The 19,817-nt window shown below is 41.4% G+C and overlaps 1 protein-coding gene across 1 annotated transcript in view; it reads left to right on the top strand.

The window, feature by feature from the left end:
• The window catches only part of FHIP2A (FHF complex subunit HOOK interacting protein 2A), a 51,033-nt gene that overhangs the window by 18,648 nt on the left and 12,568 nt on the right, over positions 1-19,817 (top strand). Inside the window, exons 6-14 of the mRNA XM_032764158.2 lie at positions 3,078-3,350; positions 4,211-4,407; positions 5,671-5,785; positions 5,897-5,973; positions 6,076-6,268; positions 9,885-10,054; positions 10,996-11,139; positions 13,275-13,365; positions 14,921-15,064. Of these exons, the coding sequence (XP_032620049.1) occupies positions 3,078-3,350; positions 4,211-4,407; positions 5,671-5,785; positions 5,897-5,973; positions 6,076-6,268; positions 9,885-10,054; positions 10,996-11,139; positions 13,275-13,365; positions 14,921-15,064 (1,404 nt within the window). The remainder of the gene's footprint in view (positions 1-3,077; positions 3,351-4,210; positions 4,408-5,670; positions 5,786-5,896; positions 5,974-6,075; positions 6,269-9,884; positions 10,055-10,995; positions 11,140-13,274; positions 13,366-14,920; positions 15,065-19,817) is intronic.

The following is a 19,817-nucleotide window of genomic DNA, read 5'->3' as shown; positions in this document are numbered from 1 at the left end:
TGACTTAATGATAAGGTGAAGTTGCACCACTCTCAGCAGAACTGACCCCCAGTGTTTCTGTGTCATGAAAATATACCAATGTATTTTTATATTGCCTACTCTCTGTTGGGTGTTTTGATCAGGTGGTCACTCAGAGGAGAGCTTTGCTAGAAAGCATGGAATATGTATTTTATGTAACCTTTTCTATTAGGTGATTCAGGATCCTGTCCTGCACTCTTGCAGGAGGCAGGTGAGCAGCTAGACTGCAGAACTGCATGATTAGACACATGCAAACTTAAATATCCACAAAAATTCTGAATGCATGTGTTCTGATGTACAGAGGCTGACATTACCTGCACCTATCAGAAATAACTGAGTTTGAACATAGCACATCACTCTAAGGGTTCACTTGTGGAATTCAAGCCTTCTCATACAGGGGTTATTGCTCTCGATACATTGCCATTTATAGACAACAAAAAATAGACTCTAGGAGGTTCAGTAATTTTAGTTTTAAGGATAATGTACATTAACATACTGATTGCTTTGTATCCTTAGGCCTTTCACAGTGTAGAAAAAAAGACCTACTTGTAGAAAAGACAGTTTTGTGTTATTTGAAACCATAATCTTTCAGACATACCCAAAAATCATACTACTGTTGTACCATGGAGTAGACGATAAATTGTGACCCCTGGGTTACCTCCCCTAGGACTTCAGTATATCATTGCACAGTAGCAATGCAGAACAGTGTCTCCACAAAGAATGCACATCAGTTAGGCAAGTGTTCAGAGAATTTCTGTAGTTTGCTTTCTGACTGTCATGTATTTATTCCCTCCTGATTTGTATGTACTAAAAGCTGGTAACCCAACTGGTGACTCTTTTCTAAATGTTTAATGTTTGTGCAGTATTTGAAATAACTGTGGCCTTATCATAGATGCCATAGGATTTATAGTCTTCTTATTGTGACCACTTGAAAAATTGGTCTTAAGATGAAGTCTAGTGTAGGAGTCTAATACAGCATTTACTCATCTATGTCTGTGCCAGAAAAACAGAGAATCCTTACCCTACAGCCAATCTCTCACTTGGTCATGTAGAAAACTAATGTAAATATCTTTTATTTGCACAAAACAGTAGTCTCGGTCACATTCTTTCAGTGTAACAAAGCAGATGTAGGAGGAGTGGTAGATACGCTGGAGGGTAGGGACAGGATACAGAGGCACCTAGACAAATTAGAGGATTGAGCCAAAAGTAATCTGATAAGGTTCAACAAGGACAAGTGCAGAGTCCTGCACTTAGGATGGAAGAATCCCATGCACTGCTACAGACTAGCGACCGAGTGGCTAGGCAGCAGTCTGCAGAAAAGGACCTAGTGGTTACAGTGGACGAGAAGCTGGATATGAGTCAACTGTGTGCCCTTGTTGCCAAGAAGGCTAATGGCATTTTGGGCTGTATAAGTAGCAGCATTGCCAGCAGATTGAGGGATGTGATCATTCCCCTCTATTCAACATTGGTGAGACCTCATCTGGAGTACTGTGTCCAGTTTTGAGCCCCACACTACAAGATGGATGTGGAAAAATTGGAAAGAGTCCAGCGGAGAGCAACAAAAATGATTAGGGGGCTGGAGCACATGACTTCTGAGGAGAGGCTGAGGGAACTGGAATTATTTAGTCTGCGGAAGAGAAGAATGAGGCGGGATTTGATAGTTGCTTTCAACTACCTGAAAGGGAGTTCCAAAGAGGATGAATCTAGACTGTTCTCAGTGGTACCAGATGACAGAACAAGGAGTAATGGTCTCAAGTTGCAGTGAGGGAAGTTTAGGTTGGATATTAGGAAAAGCTTTTTCACTAGGAGGGTGGTGAAGCACTGGAATGGGTTACCTAGGGAGGTGGTGGAATCTTCTTCCTTTGAGGTTTTTAAGGTCAGGCTTGACAAAGCCCTGGCTGGGATAATTTAGTTGGGAATTGGTCCTGCTCCGAGCAGGGGGTTGGACGAGATGGTCTCCTGAGGTCCCTTCCAACCCTGATATTCTGTGATTCTATGATGATTCTACATATTACAGCTCTCGATAAAGTTTTGCATGAGTACTAGGTGTCCAGTGATAACTTGGACCCAACTCCTTCCCCTCTATGAAATGTACTAGATTTTTAAAAAAAATCTAATAGAAAAAATATCACTTGAGAGTAGCTCACAAGTCTTAGAGAGGCTTTTTTTCACTCTGAAGGCAAAATCTCTAGAAGTGAAGAATCAATTTCATTTTATGATTGGATTTGGAAATGGTGTTTCCATAGTCACAGAGATAAAATGGATTGAAGTCTTGACCTGAAAAGCCATGTGCTAGTGTCAAAACGTGCCTGCATAAAGTAAATATGAAATTCATATTGGAGATTGGACAAATCAAATAGTTATCCATTTCAGCTGTTTGATATAAAGAACAAGGCCATCTCTTTTCATTTGTCTTGGACAGACTAGCACAGAAGCAGCCTTAAAAAGGATTAGTATAGAGTTTGGGAAAATTTTGATAAAGTACAAAATGTGTTAAATTTAAATATTAAGATGCTTCTGAACCTATAATATAGTACACAGCTAATACATCCAACCTTGTAAAGAGCCACAGTAGAACCTCAGTTACGAACCCCAGGGTTACAAACTGACTGTTTAACCACACAACTCATTTGGAACTGGAAGTATGCAATCAGGCAGCAGCAGACACAAAAAGAAAAAACCCAAATACAGTAGAGCACTATGTTAAATGTAAAAGACTAAAACAATAAAAGGAAAGGTTTAAAAAAAAAAAATTTGACAAGGTAAGGAAACTGTTCCTGTGCTTGTTTCATTTAGATTAAGATGGTTCAAAGCAGCATTTTCTTCTGAATAATAAAGTTTCAAAGCTGTAAACTTTTGAAAGAACAATCGTAAAGTTTTGTTCAGAGTTATGAACATTTCAGAATTATGAACAGCCTTCATTCCCAAGGTGTTTGTAACTCTTAGGTTCTTCTGTACTTGGTGTGTGTTACATAAACCTTTATGTTAGTAAATTTCCGCTTTAGGTCAAATAGCATTTTGTTCAGTATAATCTCCTGTCCTAATGTAATGCTTTTCAGAACAAGTTAAAAGTGTTGGCTTCCAAAGGATCAGCAAGTGTAATTACAGAAGACATGCTAAAAGGCCAAGATTTGTTGATGACAGACACAGGACAGTCCATTCAACCTGAAGAAATATCTAATGCTGCTGGAGCGGAGCACACAGAGAAGGAAGATGATCTGTCCACAAGTCTGGATGAACTTAATGTCACTTCATCACCTGAGGCCTCAGCTATTCGTCTAAACCAAGACTATAATTTAGTGAATTCTTTGCTAAATCTCACAAAAAGCCCAGTGAGTCATTTTCAATTCTACTCAGTGTGGTAAAATAAGTAAAGTGTTTTGGATGTTCCTGAAAGGGAATCTTTTACAATAGATATGTGCGGGGTGTGTGTGTGTGTGTGTGTGTGTGTGTATTTAATTCTTAAGAAATCAGATAGCTTTTTTTGGTAGACCATTTCTTTTGCAAATTTCCAGGTGAAAACAAAACAAAAAAAAATTCTAGAAAGTGAATTGACTGCAATCTGATATTCATTGGGATCAAATAGTTTAAAGATGTTATATGCTTCCAAAGCAAGTTGAGTGGGTTAATTATATCACAAAGGAATATGTAAAATGGAAGAAAGGGCTAATTTAAATAGCATCAATTAAACCAAAGTAATAAACCAAACACACTTTTTGTAAAAAAGCTTCAATAGATCTGATTCCGTCTGTGAACTTGATTTCTTGTCAAACAACCACTATGGGTCTGATTCAAGTCCCGCTGAATTCAAAGGGATCATTTAGAATTAACTTCAAGGGAAACTGGATAAGTAAGGCCATGTTTACAGTAATGGTGTCAAGAACAGAAAACTTGACATACCTCATAGTTGTAAAGTGATGTTTTACATTAGATTAGGCCCAAGCCAGTGTATACGCCTTAGCGCTGGTTATATAAACTTGTGTGTTACGCTTACCATGTCAATAACCCTCTTCAAAAGAGAGATTCTAAAACAAATTTAGTAGAAATAACTGTTCTAATTTCTTAACACGGAACATCAAGAAATCCATTCAGTCCATTTTTTATTCCGTTTGAAGATCCTTTGGTTTCTGTTGCTTGATTTCAAATGAACATCATTCCTGATTTATTTAACTCTTCCATGTCTATTTGACAGGATGGTCGAGTAGCTGTAAAGGCATGTGAAGGCCTCATGCTCTTAGTAAGTTTGCCAGAGCCAGCAGCAGCCAAGTGCTTGACTCAGAGCACTTGCTTATGTGAATTGCTGACAGACAGGCTCACCACACTCTACAATGCCCTGCCTCTGTCTGTGGATCCACTAGATATTGAATCGGTCGAGGCAGTTAACTGGGGGTAAGAATATTGTTTCTGTTTTTAATATTTTAGATGACTTTGTACCACAAACTGAAACTAAATTTCTGCCATTAGCTAAGACCTCTAGTACAGATAAGGCACCATGCAAGCAGTTTCATTAACAGAATCCAGATACAATATAGTAGTACTCTTAAGACTTGAGACATACATTGCACTGATTATTGAGTTATGGGCAGATTCAGCTGCTAGTCCGTGCATGGTCAGTCATCTGAGAGCAGCTCTCTCATTGAATTAGATTAGAAATGGTATAACTGCAGAATCAGGCCTTGGATTATTTTCCTGTTTGAATGTCAAGGACATAGGAAATTAGTATACAAACTTTTTGGTGCGTACAGTGAGCACACGGATCCAAGAGAAGCAGGAAGTATCTGTTTGATGAAGGACTGTTGTAACATTTTGATAGTAACAGTCAAGAGGGCAAATGCAATTATTGTATATTTCATCAACATGGGGCAAAATGTTGTAGGCAAAAGACAGTAATCCCATTGTCCTAACTACTTGTCTGTTAGACTCTAAAAATACTTTTTACTTTGGAATTCACTTCCCTGCACTCTGCCCTGCCGTACTCTGTCTTTGTCCCAGTATTTGATCATGGTCTTTAAGTTTCTACACAAGGATGATATATCTGATTTGAAAAAGTTCTTTAGCAGCCACAGGTGATATAAGATCTAATGGCTGGAAATAGAAGTAATTGAAAATAAGATACAATTTTTAATAGTGTAGTCCACTGTTAGAACAGCGTACTGAGAGATGTGGTGAATCCGTCATCACTTGGAGACTTCAGATTGAGATTGTTTTTCAAAAAGATATGCTCTAGTTCAGCCCCAAACTATGGAGTGGACTTGGTAGTGTTCACTTATGTAGTAGGTAAGAATAATCCCTCTACCTCAGGAATGACTAGGTCAATTTCTATGGCCTCTGGGAGGTGAGATTAGGTGGGAGGTGAGATTAGGTGACCCTTCTGTTTTAAAAACCTGTTAAAACATTCTGGGTCCATCCATGTAGAATTCTTCTGCTGGCCATACCAAGTATACTTTAGCATGCCATTGAAATCAATAAACTAGTAATGATAGCACTAAATTTTATTTCAACTAGATAAAGAAAAACTGATCTTAATGCACTCCTGCTCCCATTAAAGCAGATGGAGAACGTTGCCATTGAATTCAGTGGGAATAGCATTGGGCCCAGTGTTCTTTAAAGGTATCTAAACTATATATATATATTTTCTCTTGTGTCCTCCAGTTTGGATTCATATAGTCACAAAGAAGATGCATCTGCTTTTCCAGGGAAAAGAGCCTTGATTTCATTTCTCTCTTGGTTTGACTACTGTGATCAACTCATTAAAGAAGCACAAAAGGTTTGAAATGTTTGCTGGGATAAATATGAGTAATCCAAAACTAGTTTGGCAAATATATTGTTCCACATCTCTTGAGTTTGTAAGGATAACATTTTGTGGCCTGTGTTTTAGACTACTGCTGTTGCTATGGCAAGATCTGTACGGGAACGATTTTTTGTTGGTGTCATGGAACCTCAGCTGATGCAAACGTGAGTGGTCTCTTTGCATGTGTAACAGTGGGATAGAAGCAAGTCAAGTTGATATTTTCAGTTGGAATCCAGTAGCTTTCTAACATTAAACTTCTTGTTCAGTTCAGAGATTGGGATCCTTACATCAACTGCACTGTTGCATCGTATTGTCCGTCAAGTCACTTCAGATGTGTTGCTGCAAGAAATGGTTGGCTTTATACTTGGAGGACACAGAGAGCCAGAAACCCTGACAGACATCAACAGACATCCATTGCGACACAGGTTAATCGAACACTGTGATCATATTTCTGATGAGGTGAGAAATCATCATGTCAGTGTGTCTCAAATGCTGTTCTGCTGTGAAAAGTGACTGCAAAAATGGCATTGTGAAGTCCCATGTTTATTGTGTGTCAGTCACTTCTAGCTGAGTTTTACAGGAAAAAAGATGGCGGGTGAGAGGGTTCTACAGAACTTCCCTTGGGAGGTGAAACTCGGTGTTGTCTCTGACTAGCACATCAGCTTCTCTGTGCCATATTCTGCCATCATTTGTACCTGTGTATGTCCATTTGGGGTTGCTTCTATACGTATTACTGAGAATAGATTCGGGCCCTGCATGTGGCATTGAGTTTATAGTTCTACTGATGATGCATCATCCCCTCTCTCCCTTAGTTGTGCTGGTTCTGGAATGCGGTCAGATAAAAAGGAGTAAAAATGTATTCTTGTCACTAAAGTCAGCAGATAGGACAGAGACTATACGCAGTGCAGATGTGCTGACTAAGAACGTGCCATCGTTCCTTTTACACCCTGATCCTTAAGCTGTTCCATGCAGAGCCATTTTGAAATCACTTGACTGCAGCGAGTCTCCCTCTTGGAACAGCTTGATCAGTCAGCCTTTTCAGAATAGTGCCACACATCACAAATGCTTGTTTGTTAAAGTCCTGGCTTTATGCTTTCTGTTTTTTGCCACCCCTTATGCGTAGAGCAGCTTGTCAATTTAAATAGTCCAAGCCCTTGCCCTTTGCTTCAGAAAGTCCTCCCAAACCTGCTTAAGCTAAGAATCTGTGCCTTTATATGTCTATTTCACCTGCCTACTTAAATGCAGCAGCCGATGCTTACAAACCAGGGCACCAAAAGTTAGGTGCTTAAATTTGTATTTAGGCATCTAAATGAATGAACTGAATATCAGATATACTGAACACCACTCAGATCCTACTGAAGTCAGTGGGAGGTACAGGTGCACAGTATTGCTGAAAATTAGGCCACTTTTGTTAAGGTGTCTAACTTCAGGCATGCTGGTTTGAAATTTTCAGCCTATAATTCCAGCCATAAAATCCCCATGGTACTCTCTGTCAGTTCTGTATTGTATTGTAGTAGAGCGGGCCCGGGGCTCAACCCTCCTTGAGGGCGGAGGGGAGCCACACCGGCTCACCGCACTCCTTCGGCCTCGGGCCCGTCCCTTGCTGCGGGGCTGAGCGAACCGACAACTGTTAGTAAGTGGCTCAGGCCCTCGGGTGCAGGGCTGAGCGAACGACTGGCCTCTAGACGCCCCCGGCCCTGGGGTCAGGGCGGTGTCATAAACAGGTAGCTAAGGGTTAATGTTTCTTTTACCTGTAAAGGGTTAACAAAGGGAACCAAACACCTGACCAGAGGACCAATCAGGAAACCGGATTTTTCAAAGCTCAGGGAGGGAATTTTTGGGTGTGTGTCCTTTGTCTGTGTCTCAAGTGCTCTCTTGGCTGAGAGGGATCTCTCTATCTCCAGGCTTCTAATCTTCTGTTTCCAAGTGTAAGTACTGGTATACAGACAATATAGGTTTTTATATTGTTTTTGTTTACATGTGTGTATTTTGCTGGAATGTTTTAAATTGTATTTCTTTTTGGATAAGGGTGTATTCAGTTTGTTTTCTTTTAAGCCAATGACCCTGTATATTGTCACCTTGATACAGAGACCATTTTTATGTCTTTTCTTTCTTTTTATATAAGCTTCTTTTTGAGACTGTTGGATTTTTTCCTAGCTGGGGGCTCAAGGGATTGCGTCTGCAGCTCACCAGGGAATTGGTGGGAGAAGAACAACAGGGGGAAGAGAAAATCTATTTGTGTTAGAGTTACAAAGCTTGCATTTTCAGGGACTCTGAGTGAGGGTGAGAAACCTGATCTCGCTGGTTGCATTTCAAGGAATTGAGATAGGGTGATCGTCCCGGCCATCCAGGAGGGGAAGCCTGGGAGGAAGTAAAGAGAAGACAAGGGGAGGGGGGTTATTTCCTTTGTGGTGAGACTCAGGGCATCTGAGTCATGGGGCCCCCAGGGAAGGTTTTGGGAGACCAGAGTGAGCCAAACACTGGAATTTTTGGCTGGTGGCAGCGCTTATCAAGATCTAGCTGGTAAATAAGCTTAGAGGAATTTAGCTAGTACCTCTATATTTGAAACTCTAAGGTTCAGATTGAGGAATTATACTTTGACAGCGGCCGTAAGCAGTTTCAGCAGTTGGCCCTTTCAGTCGGGCTGGGCACTAAGCCAGGCCCTTGGGCAGGGCGGACAGCATACAGTCTAGGCCAGGCCTTTCAGCAGGGATGCAGCACCAGATAACAGTGTATAAGTATATATATAAATATAAGTCCAGGCCCTTGGGCAGGGCAGGGTAACACACACAGTCTAGGCGCAGGCCTTCAGCAGGGCTGAGCACAGGTAACATATATATATAAGCCCAGGCCCTTGGGCAGGCGCGGGCAACACACACAGTCTAGGCTCAGGCCTTTCAGCAGGCTGAGCACAAGAGACCGTGGATGGCCTCTGCAGGCCAGGGGAGGGGGAGTCTGCCACCTGGAGGGTGTCAGGGGGAACGCAGGCCCTCCCACTCCACTGCGTTCCAGCCCGGGGCCCTAGCAGCGGTCACACCGCTGACGGTGCAAGCTGGGGAATCCTGACCGAAATCACACTGACATGGGCTCAGGTGAGTCTGCAGCCTGACTGGAGTCGGCTTGCCCCCCGGCCACTCCAACCTCCCCTCACTGGGTACCGCCCTTCGCCAGTGTCGTCCGGGGGGTCCCAGATCATGGGTTCCTCAGGGTGTCCGGCGCCGGGGGGGCCCGGTCCACTCGTTGGGGTACCGGGAGGTCCAGACAGCTCCTCCACAGGCCGAGCGTCGGACAGCTCAGTCGGCTCCTCTGAGTACTGGCCCCAGGGGAGGTCAGGCCAGTACCCCTCCGGATACCGGGCACGGGGTAGGCTGGGCCCAGCGAGAGCTCGGGCCCCAGCGTCTGCCTTCTCCGGCAGCCTCTTCCTAACTGAGCTCTGGGGCCGGGCTTTTGTCCTTCCTGTCCTGCCCCTTGACTTCCAGGGGGCGGGGACAGGCGGCGGGGGCCTAGGACTTCCTGTCCCGCCCCTTGACTTCCGGGGGGCAGGAACAGGCAGCGGGGCCTCTGCCTGTGGCCGCACCTTCTCTGGCCTATTCCCCTCAGGAGCGCGGGGGAGTGGGGCCCCCTCACTACATGTATCCACTAGTGTTTTTAGGCCTTGATCCTATATTTGGGTCTACACAGGTGCAAGGGCCTGCTCATGTTGGTCTGATTGTAGACTTAAAGCCTTAGATTGTTAAGTTCTTTGGGCAGGGTTACTGTTAGTTTGGCATGGTTCTCCTCTTTTACAGAGCTGTGTCTGTCTGATGCTTTATAAAAGATAAAGGTTGTCATGGATAAATGTGTATATTCTTTCTGACTCTTTTGTGTAGTCTCTTCATCTACATTAATAGATCACCCAGTGTGATGATGTTCCAGTCTTGGTTGGGATATTTGGGTTTGGCTGTAATATGAAAGACTAATAAAAACAATCTCCCATCATGCATTAACCCAGCTACTCTTAGTAAGCTAAGAACAGTGGTTTAAGGAAACAATGCTTACATTTATTTTAATCCTTTATTGTTTTTTTATGTTGCAGATCAGCATAATGACTTTAAGAATGTTTGAGCATCTTTTACAAAAACCTAATGAGCACATTCTTTACAACTTGGTTCTAAGAAATTTAGAAGAAAGAAACTACACAGAATATAAACCATCCTGTCAGGAAGATAAAGATGTAGTGGAGAATGGACAGATAGCAGGAGCAGTGTAAGTGTTTCTGTTGTATAAGTGAGGGACTTCAGGATGGCTGAGTACACCTTTCACTTTTTATTTAAAAATAGGTTTAAAAAAAAAAGCTTTAAGACCAGTTTTTCTTTCTTTATCTAGTTGAAATAAAATTGAACCCAGATAATGTTTAGTTTTCATCATTTGCCCTCTGTATTAACAGCATTGTAAAGATTTAACCATAGCCAATGTAGATTAGTTGTTGCACAGTTTACTCCACGAGCAGCTTATGTATGTGATTAGAACAGAGATAGATGATTGTAAATTAGCAAAACTGTCTTTCTTACATTTAGCTGTTTACATAGGCTTAACTTTAAGCACATAAAGAATTCCAGTGACTTCAGTGGGGTTGCTTACATAATTAAGGTTAGTCATATGCTTAAGTATCTTGCTGAATCAGGGCCACAGTATCTTTAAGCTTCATAGTGTTTCATATGTAATCCTTACAAACACCCTTTTGTGCTTGGTATATAAGCATTATCCTCTTTTTACAGGTGAATGAGGGGTCAGGGAATTGGGTCAAAGAGATTAAGACCCAGATCCTCAAAGGTATTTAGGCTCCTAACTTTCATTGAAATCAATGGAAATTAGAATTAAATACCTTTTGAGGATCTGGGCCTCAAAGTGATTTGATAATGCCGCGGTATTCAGTGTCAGAGTCAGAACCAGAAGTTCCTGGCTCCAACTCAGAGCATTAGACTATGCCTCTCTCTCTCTTTTTTTTTTAAGTTAGTCATCAATTTATAAATGTTGATATTGCATAATAATAATTCAGTGAAGTGGTATGTAAACTGTGATAGTCTAGAATGTGTGCTGGCTGGTCAGAGAAAAGAATAGAGAATGTGCCTTTGATTCAGAAGGCTTCCTGCCTTCCATAACATTCTGTGAATTATCTTGTGTCTCTGTCTAATGTAAACTTACAGAGACCTGGAAGAAGATCCGTTATTTGCTGATCTTTCTCCGGATAACACATTGTCGAATCAAGAGTGGCTAAGTGTTTCTCCTCCCATCAGCCCAGAACATCCAAAAAACGATGGGAAGACTGAAGTTCATAAAATTGTAAATAGGTGAGTTGAAAAAATAATTTAAAAAAAGCTGTTTTGTGTGTAATTTTATATCAAGGATGTTGTTAGCATAGTGCTGATGGTCTGTGTAACTTGGAGGAATGATGCACCAAAAATAAATGGTTTAATTCAGTAGGCTATTCCATAACTGCTAGTGTTTATAGAAAAAAAATAAAATAGTTCAACATAAACCAAAAGAGAACAGAAAATCTTTCTAGCCTGAGGTCCATCCTATGTCTTTGGTCTCTGGAGAGGGTTCAGAGAAGAGCTGCAAGAATGATTAAAGGATTAGAAAACATGCCTTATAATGATAGATTCAAGGATCTCTAAGTCACTTAACAAAGAAAAGGTTAAGGGGTGACTTGATTAATCTTAAGTACCTATGTGGGAAACAAACATTTAATAATTGGCTCTTCAGTCTAGTAAATAAAAGAATAACATGATCCGATGGCTGGAAGTTGAAGCTAAACAAATTCAGACTGGAAATAAGATGTAAATGTATTACAATAAGGATTATTAACCATTGCAATAATTTACCGAGGTTAGTGGTGGATTCTCTGTGACTGCCAATTTTTAAATGAAAATTGCATTTTTAAAAAGATAGCAGTAGTTCAACAGAAATTACTTTGGGGAAGTTCTATGGCCTGTGTTATCCAGGAGGCCAAACTGGATTATCATAATGGTCCCTTCTGGCTTTGGAATCTATGAATCTGGATGTAAAGCTATCCCTTCTCATTGATATTCATTCTGTTTGGCATCATAGAATATTAGGGTTGGAAGAGACTTCGGGAGGTCATCTAGTCCAATCCCCTGCTCAAAGCAAGACCAACACCAACTAAATCATCTCTCAAGCAGCCTCTCTGACAGGGCTTGACCATAGTCCTTCCCTGAGGGAAGGGGAGGGAGAAGCTGAACTATAGTTAACCCATTGCTCACTGGGGACCATGTCACACCTCTGTCCCCTGTAACATTTGGCTGTGCACACTGGACTCCAATGTGTCCAAGAGGACAGACTTTCTGATCTAAGCTATTTAGCTGTTGTAATTTTTTCAGTCATTAACATGAAAATTGGAGTTAGATGGTATTTGGTCAGTTAATACATGTTAGTGAGGCAGCACTGGTATTTTGGTGCTGACCTACCTACATACCCAAAAATAATCAGTCGTGTGAGAGGCAAGAAACAGAGCTAGGCCAGTGGATATAGAATTGAATACTTGCTTTTTTCCCCCGTATACTGTTGCATCCAGTTTATGGTGGACATGGTTTGGAGCACAGACAAAAAACAATCTGCTAAACTGCCCATTTATATTTCCATCAGTAGAATGTAAATTTTCCAGGTATTTGCACTGCTTTGATGGAAGAATGAACTTTTTTTCCATACATAATAAGATCCACATGGCAGATTTCAGACTCCGGTATACAGAACTCCCATTGGTGGCAGTGGTAGTTCCATGCATATAGGGAAAGCTGAACATTGAATACAAGATTTGTAAGCCACATTTTCTCTGACTGTCCAGAAACTGGGTAGTGAGAGCCACCATTTCCTGTTTGTGCTACATTCATGATAATTCTGTGACCGCCAAAGTAGTAGTTTTTGTATAACAATAAATGTCAGCAAAGGAACACTTTATTACAGATAACCATGTAAATTCTTCTTTCATCACAGCAAACTAACAAACTAATGATTTATTAACTAAAAATATTAGTAATAACTTTTTCATATGAAATCCCTTCCTTTATTTGATTCATTTGCCAATAGACTTTCCATCTAACTCCGCTTTGAGACGGATGTAGTCTGATCTTTAGCAAATGCTTGGAATTGGTTATGATTCTCCCCTTCACTTTTGCCTCCCTGCTTTCAGAAGTCACTAGCCCTCTATTGGCTTCTTCACATTCAGTGCTAGATATACAAACACTTATGCACCCAATTCATTAGCACAGACAGTAGTTAAATTGATAGACGCTTCAGTACATTTCATAGCCCTTCTTCCTCACACAATGTTATGGGTAAACCTCTCTGTTAACTTGAAGAGATGGGTCATTATTGTATCTACCACTAATGTACTGAGAATGAAGAAATATTGTCCTGTCATTGTAGGACTAGATTTATTTATTAATGTATTTTTGTTCCTTTTTAGCTTCCTCTGTCTAGTACCTGAAGAAGCCAAATCATCATACCATGTAGAGGGCACAGGTTATGATACCTATCTCAGAGATGCCCACAGACAAGTATGTCACACGCCTTATAGTCTTTTTCTTTCTAGTTTCATCTTTTTCCCCCTTCATTAGCCAATGCTCTGGGTTTTGAATTGCTTGTGAGAATTTACAAATGATTTGGGGACATGTACAGTTCTACTAAAAAATATCTGAAGATAAGCTAGTAATGAGAGAGGTGAAAATTCAGTTGCCTTGGACTAATCAGGAGTTTACCTTCAGAGATTTTTTAATTGAGTTCTGAATCCCCATTACACAGCTTTAACTGGAATTATAGATGACTTTAAATGCATTAATATTCCTGTAACAAACCTGCGCTACAGATTCGTTCATAAATTGCCTTTGCGTTTATCTGCATTCTTCTCCAGTAGAGGACTGCCTGGAAAGATCTTTGATAGAACTTAGTGGATGTTAAAATGCTGCAGAAGAGTTAAAACAACCCAGTGCTTTAAAATAATGGTTCAGTGAGAGTAGTGTGCAACCTAAGGCATGCAGGTTTGATATTGAGAATATTAGTGGAAAGGGAAAGCTTTAATGTTGCATATTTTGAAATAACAAACATAGATTTTATTTCTAAAGTCTCCTTGGTTAGAGGAAAATCAGCATTCGTTTGCAGCCTTCCTCATGAAGTCCTGTAACTCTCCTGTAATGGAACAAAATTGGGCATACAGGATAAATAGGAGGTGGGGGTAGAGTAACGAACAAAAATACATGCAGCGGTACTCTAAGGATTTCCTACTCTCTGAATTTTGATACGCTCACATTCAAATAGAAAGCTTTGCTTTCTGTGCTTCCATTATGGTTTTAGCCACAGCAGTTCCTGAAAAGAGAGGAAAATGTGAAGGAAAAAAGTAGCAGGAACAGTTGCCTAAAATTCTCATAATGGATGCAGGAAAGGGCATACTGTCTTCTCTTATTTCTTTCTTCCTTTGGGGAAAGGAAGATTCTGGGAGCCATTTGGAAGTAGGATTGGTTTCTGCCTCATATTCTCAATGATACGCATGGTCTCAAATTATTCCACCCACAAAAACATAACCCTCCACATTAGTGCAGTTACACACAAACAGCTGCTCTGCTTCCTTGAATCTGTGCTTGGAAGCCCAGTGGAAGATGCACAAGTACCTATGCAATGTGCACTGAAGAAGAATTCCTGGGTCTGATTCTTCCCTCCCTGGTACCAGTTTAACTCTATTGACTTCAGTGGAGTTACTGATGGTTTAGGTTAGGTGGATCACACCCAGTGTATGTAAGTTACTGTGACTGCCCAATTTGTGTAAAGCAAGTGGCTAGTTTAGGTCTCAATTCTCCCCTCTGTGTGCCTGTGTAAGTCCCCCATAATGTAGCACACATGAAGAGGAAAATAAAGTGCCTGAATGAAGGCTGATAATTTTTGTCATGGATGTTTTCAAAATGGGAATATTCTGAGAATAGGAGTTCTCAGATAGCTGCCATTCACACTCTCAAGTAATGTAGGTTATTAAAAGGAAATAGTTTCCACAGAGGTTCGTAGCTTCTTGCTTTTTTCTCTCTTCAATTGTTTGAGTATGTGTTGCTGACTCTTTCTTCCTAGTTTCGGGATTATTGTGCAATCTGTTTACGATGGGAATGGCCGGGGTCTCCCAAATCGTTGGAAAAGTGCAATTTAGAAGCATCGTTTTTTGAAGGACATTTCTTGAAAATTCTGTTTGACAGAATGGGCAGGATTCTCGATCAGGTAACAAAACACATTGTTATGATTCGTTTCTGATGCTTTCATCTCTGATCAATGACTGATCTCCATTTTTGTGCAACACTCCCACCAAATTCTCTGTGGGTTGACTGCACTAACTAGTAGCTGTAAAGTTGTTGGTTAATATTGGCAATCTTGTCAACATGCTGAGAGAGCATTATCTATCTTATCCTTGCTTCAGCCTCTCTAGATTACTAAATACTGAAGTGATTGACACTTTATCAATAGCAAGCGTAGATTACGACATTCTCACTTACACTGACACCATAATTATTTGTGTTAACTGCCTGTTTTGTGTTCTAAATGGCTTCATGAATAGTGCCCTACATTGAATGTCGTTTAAAGCTACAGATGATTCGTAGAGTAGAAATGTCACTACAGTATAAGGAGGGCAACATGATGCATAGGATTTCCTGTTGTCAAATTAACAAAAGGACAAGTCCTTCTTGCATGTTTGTCCTTCCAGGAGGAGATGGGGTGTTATGAAGGAGTAAAGGATAGGAGAACTTTTTAACTACCTATAATAATCCTTTATGTTTTATAATTACCATATATACTTGTTCATAAGCCAAATTTTTTTAGTAAAAAAGGGAAGCACCAGAGAAAGGGGTCATCTTATGAATGGGTATAGAGAGGGAGAGGTGGGACACAGACCCTCTCCCCAACAGAGGGAGCAAGGAGAGGCAGCACAGGCAGCAGAGCCAGAAGGGAAGAGGTGGGGCCAGAATCTTTCCGCTTCTGGCCACACTCCTCTTTCCCCCAGCCTCCGAAGCAGCTGCAACTCAGGGCTGGCAGGCTGTGGCTGTGCCGCTCGGCCCTGTCCCCCAGAGCAGGTTGTGGCTGTGCTGCCTGGCACGCCGGAGCATGCTGCGACCGTGCCGCCCGACCCAGCCCGCTGGAACATGCTACGGCTGCGTCACCCGGTCTGGCCCGCCAGAGCAAGCTGTGGCCATGCTGCCCAGCCTGCCAGAGCAGCTCCAGGCAGGCCAAAGACATCCTCCCTGGCCCTCCCCAGATAAGGTGGGAAAGGATGGGATGGGGAGAGTGTGGGGGTCCCGGGCTAGGGGTGGGGTCATGTAGGGGGTGGTCACAGGGGTTACTCCCCTGACTCCCAGCTTCTCTCACCCCCCCCTCCCCCCCAAATTTTTTCGCCACCAGTTGCTGTCCTGGCCTGTCAGGGTAAGCAGCTCGCACTGAGACACTTTGTTTACTAAGATTTACCTCTGTGCCTGCAGACGCTTGAGGTAAACAAACCATCTTGGCCCGCTAGTGGCTTATCCTGATGGTCCAGGAGCCAAAGTTTGCTGACCCCTGAATTATAGATTCGGCTTATGAAATTTTCCATTTTTACTTATCCATCTTGGGGAGGGGTCAGCTTCTAAGTGAACTGGCTTATGATCGAGTGTATACGGTACATGGTCTTTGTGAGTAACAATCTCATTTGTTCTATTTTGAATTTTTCCAGCATTTATACATGGCTATACAGGTAGCCCTGTAAATTCTTCAGTACATAGAGTATTTTACAGTCTAGATCTCCTATATTTTAATAAACTTTACTATATAATATTGTTCTCAAAGCACTGTGCTGCAAATTAAAATCCAAACTGTATTACTATATCATCCACAGTGTTTCCCACAGGGTTTTTCAGGGCTAGAATAAATATTCTCCTCATACCAATGGTGCAAGGAAATTTCTAGGGGGTACTTTTTCTAAGCCCCCAACGGATCACTTTAAAAATAGGTCTCTCCACCGTTTCGCTATGTACCAATGTTAAAAATGTGGTTATCAGGGGTGAACAAATTGGCTGTGTATTTGACTGGCACTTCTTGCTGAAAAAACGAGTCTAATAGATGAGGTCCAGATTAATATAGTGGAATTTACAGAATATAATTCTGGATAGAAAAGAAATCCTTTTTGGTTAACCCTGTTTCACTTTTTCTATCTTAACACCCTTCCTCCACTACCAATCGCTCTTCCCCCCCTCCCTCCTTTGTATTCATCTCCTCTCCTTTCTGCCTTTTTCTCTCTCCTTTATGGCTGCATCTTCACTTATCAACACAACTTGTTTTTTTTAACTTGATATGCAGTAGCATATCACTGGCAATAACTAATTTGAGGTAAAATCCTAGTGAAGACAAGACTGTTTATAGTTTGTACACAAGTTAGTGGGTCGATTGATGTGAAAACTATAAACAGTCTTGTCTTCACTAGGATTTTATCACAAGTTAGTTAACTCCAGTTAGCTGCCTCAAGTTAGGAACACACCTTTTTTTCCTAGTTAAGACAAGGCCTGAAACATAAATTATTCCCTCAGTAGTGCTATGTGGGATGCTTTACAGGTGGTGTTGCTGTAGATCCTTTACAGGCGAAGGATATGGTATTAGAGACGCAAGGTGGGTTAAGTAATATCACAGATAATATTCTTCTAAGCATGTGAGACTATTCAGTTTCCCTCTGCAGCTAGCTCCAAGCGTAAAACTAGATGCTGCTGGTACCAGATCTCCTGTGAGGGTGTACCACTTTTGGTCAGGAGCAGAAGTAGACAGATCAGGGATCGTGGCAGAAGGGCAACCGTGCACAGCAGATCTGCCATGGGAGTGTGCTTTGAGAAAAATGCGATGTGATGATAATTTGTAAAACTCAGGAGATTGAAAAATAACGCTGAAACACTTTCATTGCTACACCACTCTATCTCGGGGTTGTGTCATTTTCAGTTCTGTCTGCTCTATCTGGGCACAGTATGCCGAGGACATGTTTTCAGCCTTAACATTGGTTTTCCTTGTTTTGTTTTTTTAATAGATCAGGTTCGATGCTTAATGCATTACTTAATACTGAATGTTTTCCATGTTAAATAGGATTGATATGAATCTCAAAGCAAGTAAACCTATGTGTACATATATACCGTGAGCTACTGAACTTTAATATTTCAGTCCTTTGACCTAGTTCACTGCAATTTGGGGGCTATGAGAAATTTTACATTTTGAAGGAAACAGGGAAATATTCCTCTAGCATGTGGATTTTGTATCTGTCTGACCTCTTGTATCCAGATTAAGTTAAAGAACATTGTGTGTGCTCCCAGGGTCTTGCTTCCAGTAAATATGTATTCTGCACGTTATTAACTAAAGCAATACTGGTTTTAAATAACAGATCTGAGTGTCATCTGCTTTTTGGAAAAGCTAATCTTATACATATGAAAATCTTATCTCAGTGATGAGACATAAATTGTAGCGAATAAAGGGACCAGAATATATCCCTACGGGATATCAGAGGAACAGATACCTACTATTAAAACAAAAATAGCATCGGTTATTGAAGCACAATGTCAATTTGATATAGTACCTGTCAGCATGGCAGAATTTCTGAGTTAGTCAGGCAAGATGTCATGGTCTGTGGTGTTAAAAACAATACTTGACTCCAAAAGAATTAAAACAAACTGCCTCAGTCCACCAGCAAGCGTGAATTGCTAAAGCTATTTCCTACCAAAAAGCCCACACTTAAAGCCAAATTGAAACTTGCCCTGGGGATAATTGATAGTGAAGTGCTAATGTAACCCAGAAAAATAAAATGTTGGTTCTATCAAGTCAGATGAAAGTGACAGATTTGATATGGTGTATGGTTATTTAAAGGTCCGCAGCAAATGACAAGTTTAGGAAAACATTCAGTTCTGCTTACAGATTGTGTTAGTCTTCCTTTAGGCTTTATCATAATAAATTAATTAATCCATAGCTTTTATTTAGCACTCTTCATGATTCGATATCAAACTGCTTTACAAAAGAGGTAAATATTGTTGCAGTTTCAGGGGTAACTGCACCTGAATACCCCCTCCATGGTCCATTCCAGTACCTCCCTGGCAGGTCTCAGAACTCCAGCCATCACCTGTCTCTGGGCAGGGACCATGGTCCCATTCCCGTCTCGTCCTGGTTTTTCAGGCTGCACAGTCCCTGCCTTATACTCGGATATCCCCAGCAAGTGGTTCTGCCTAATGGTCAACACCTGTGCATTGCATTCTCTCCAAGGGCAATGAACAGTGTACCACACAGCTCTTTCTCAGCAGAGTGCATTTATTTTTAAGAAAAAAGCAATAAAATCCCTGCATGCTTACTAAAAGCTTACCAGCGGTCACCCCCCATTCCAGCGATGGGCTTTGAGAAGTGTTGGTCTCTCCAACCCTTCAGCAAGCGCTAGGATCCCCCAAGGTCCTGTGAGTTTGTTGAATCAAAAGGAAGACCACAAATCAGTTCAAGATCATCATTTTCTATCAAAAGCCCTTTTGTTGTTTCCTAGTCTCTTAGGGTATTTCCAAGCTGCAGCTGGGACCAAGCCTCCCAGCCCAGGTAGACAGACTCGCACTAGCAAGGCTTGAGCTTGCACACTAAAAATAGCAATGTGGACATGGCATCTTGGGTAGCAGCTCAGGCTCTCAAGCCCACCTGATCCCCTAGACTTGAGAGTCCGAGCTCTAACTCAGACTGCCATGTCCACATTGCTGTTTTCAGTGCACTAGCTCAAACGCTGCTTGCACAGATTTGCATGGGTGTTCACTCCCAGATGCAATGTAGACACACCTTGGAAAACCCAGTCTGAACCAATATATGCAAACTACCCCAAGGGGTGCTGCTTTTTTGGAGTTCTCAACAGTCCCAAGAATAATTACCTCTTACTGGTTTTAGTTCCTGGAAGAGCTGTTGTAACTCTTTCCCAAGGAGTAGAACACAATCATATATAAACCATCTATAA

This window comes from Chelonoidis abingdonii, chromosome 15 (genome assembly GCF_003597395.2).
Source record: "Chelonoidis abingdonii isolate Lonesome George chromosome 15, CheloAbing_2.0, whole genome shotgun sequence".
NCBI lineage: Eukaryota > Metazoa > Chordata > Testudines > Testudinidae > Chelonoidis > Chelonoidis abingdonii.
This window is presented reverse-complemented; position numbering and strand designations above follow the sequence as displayed.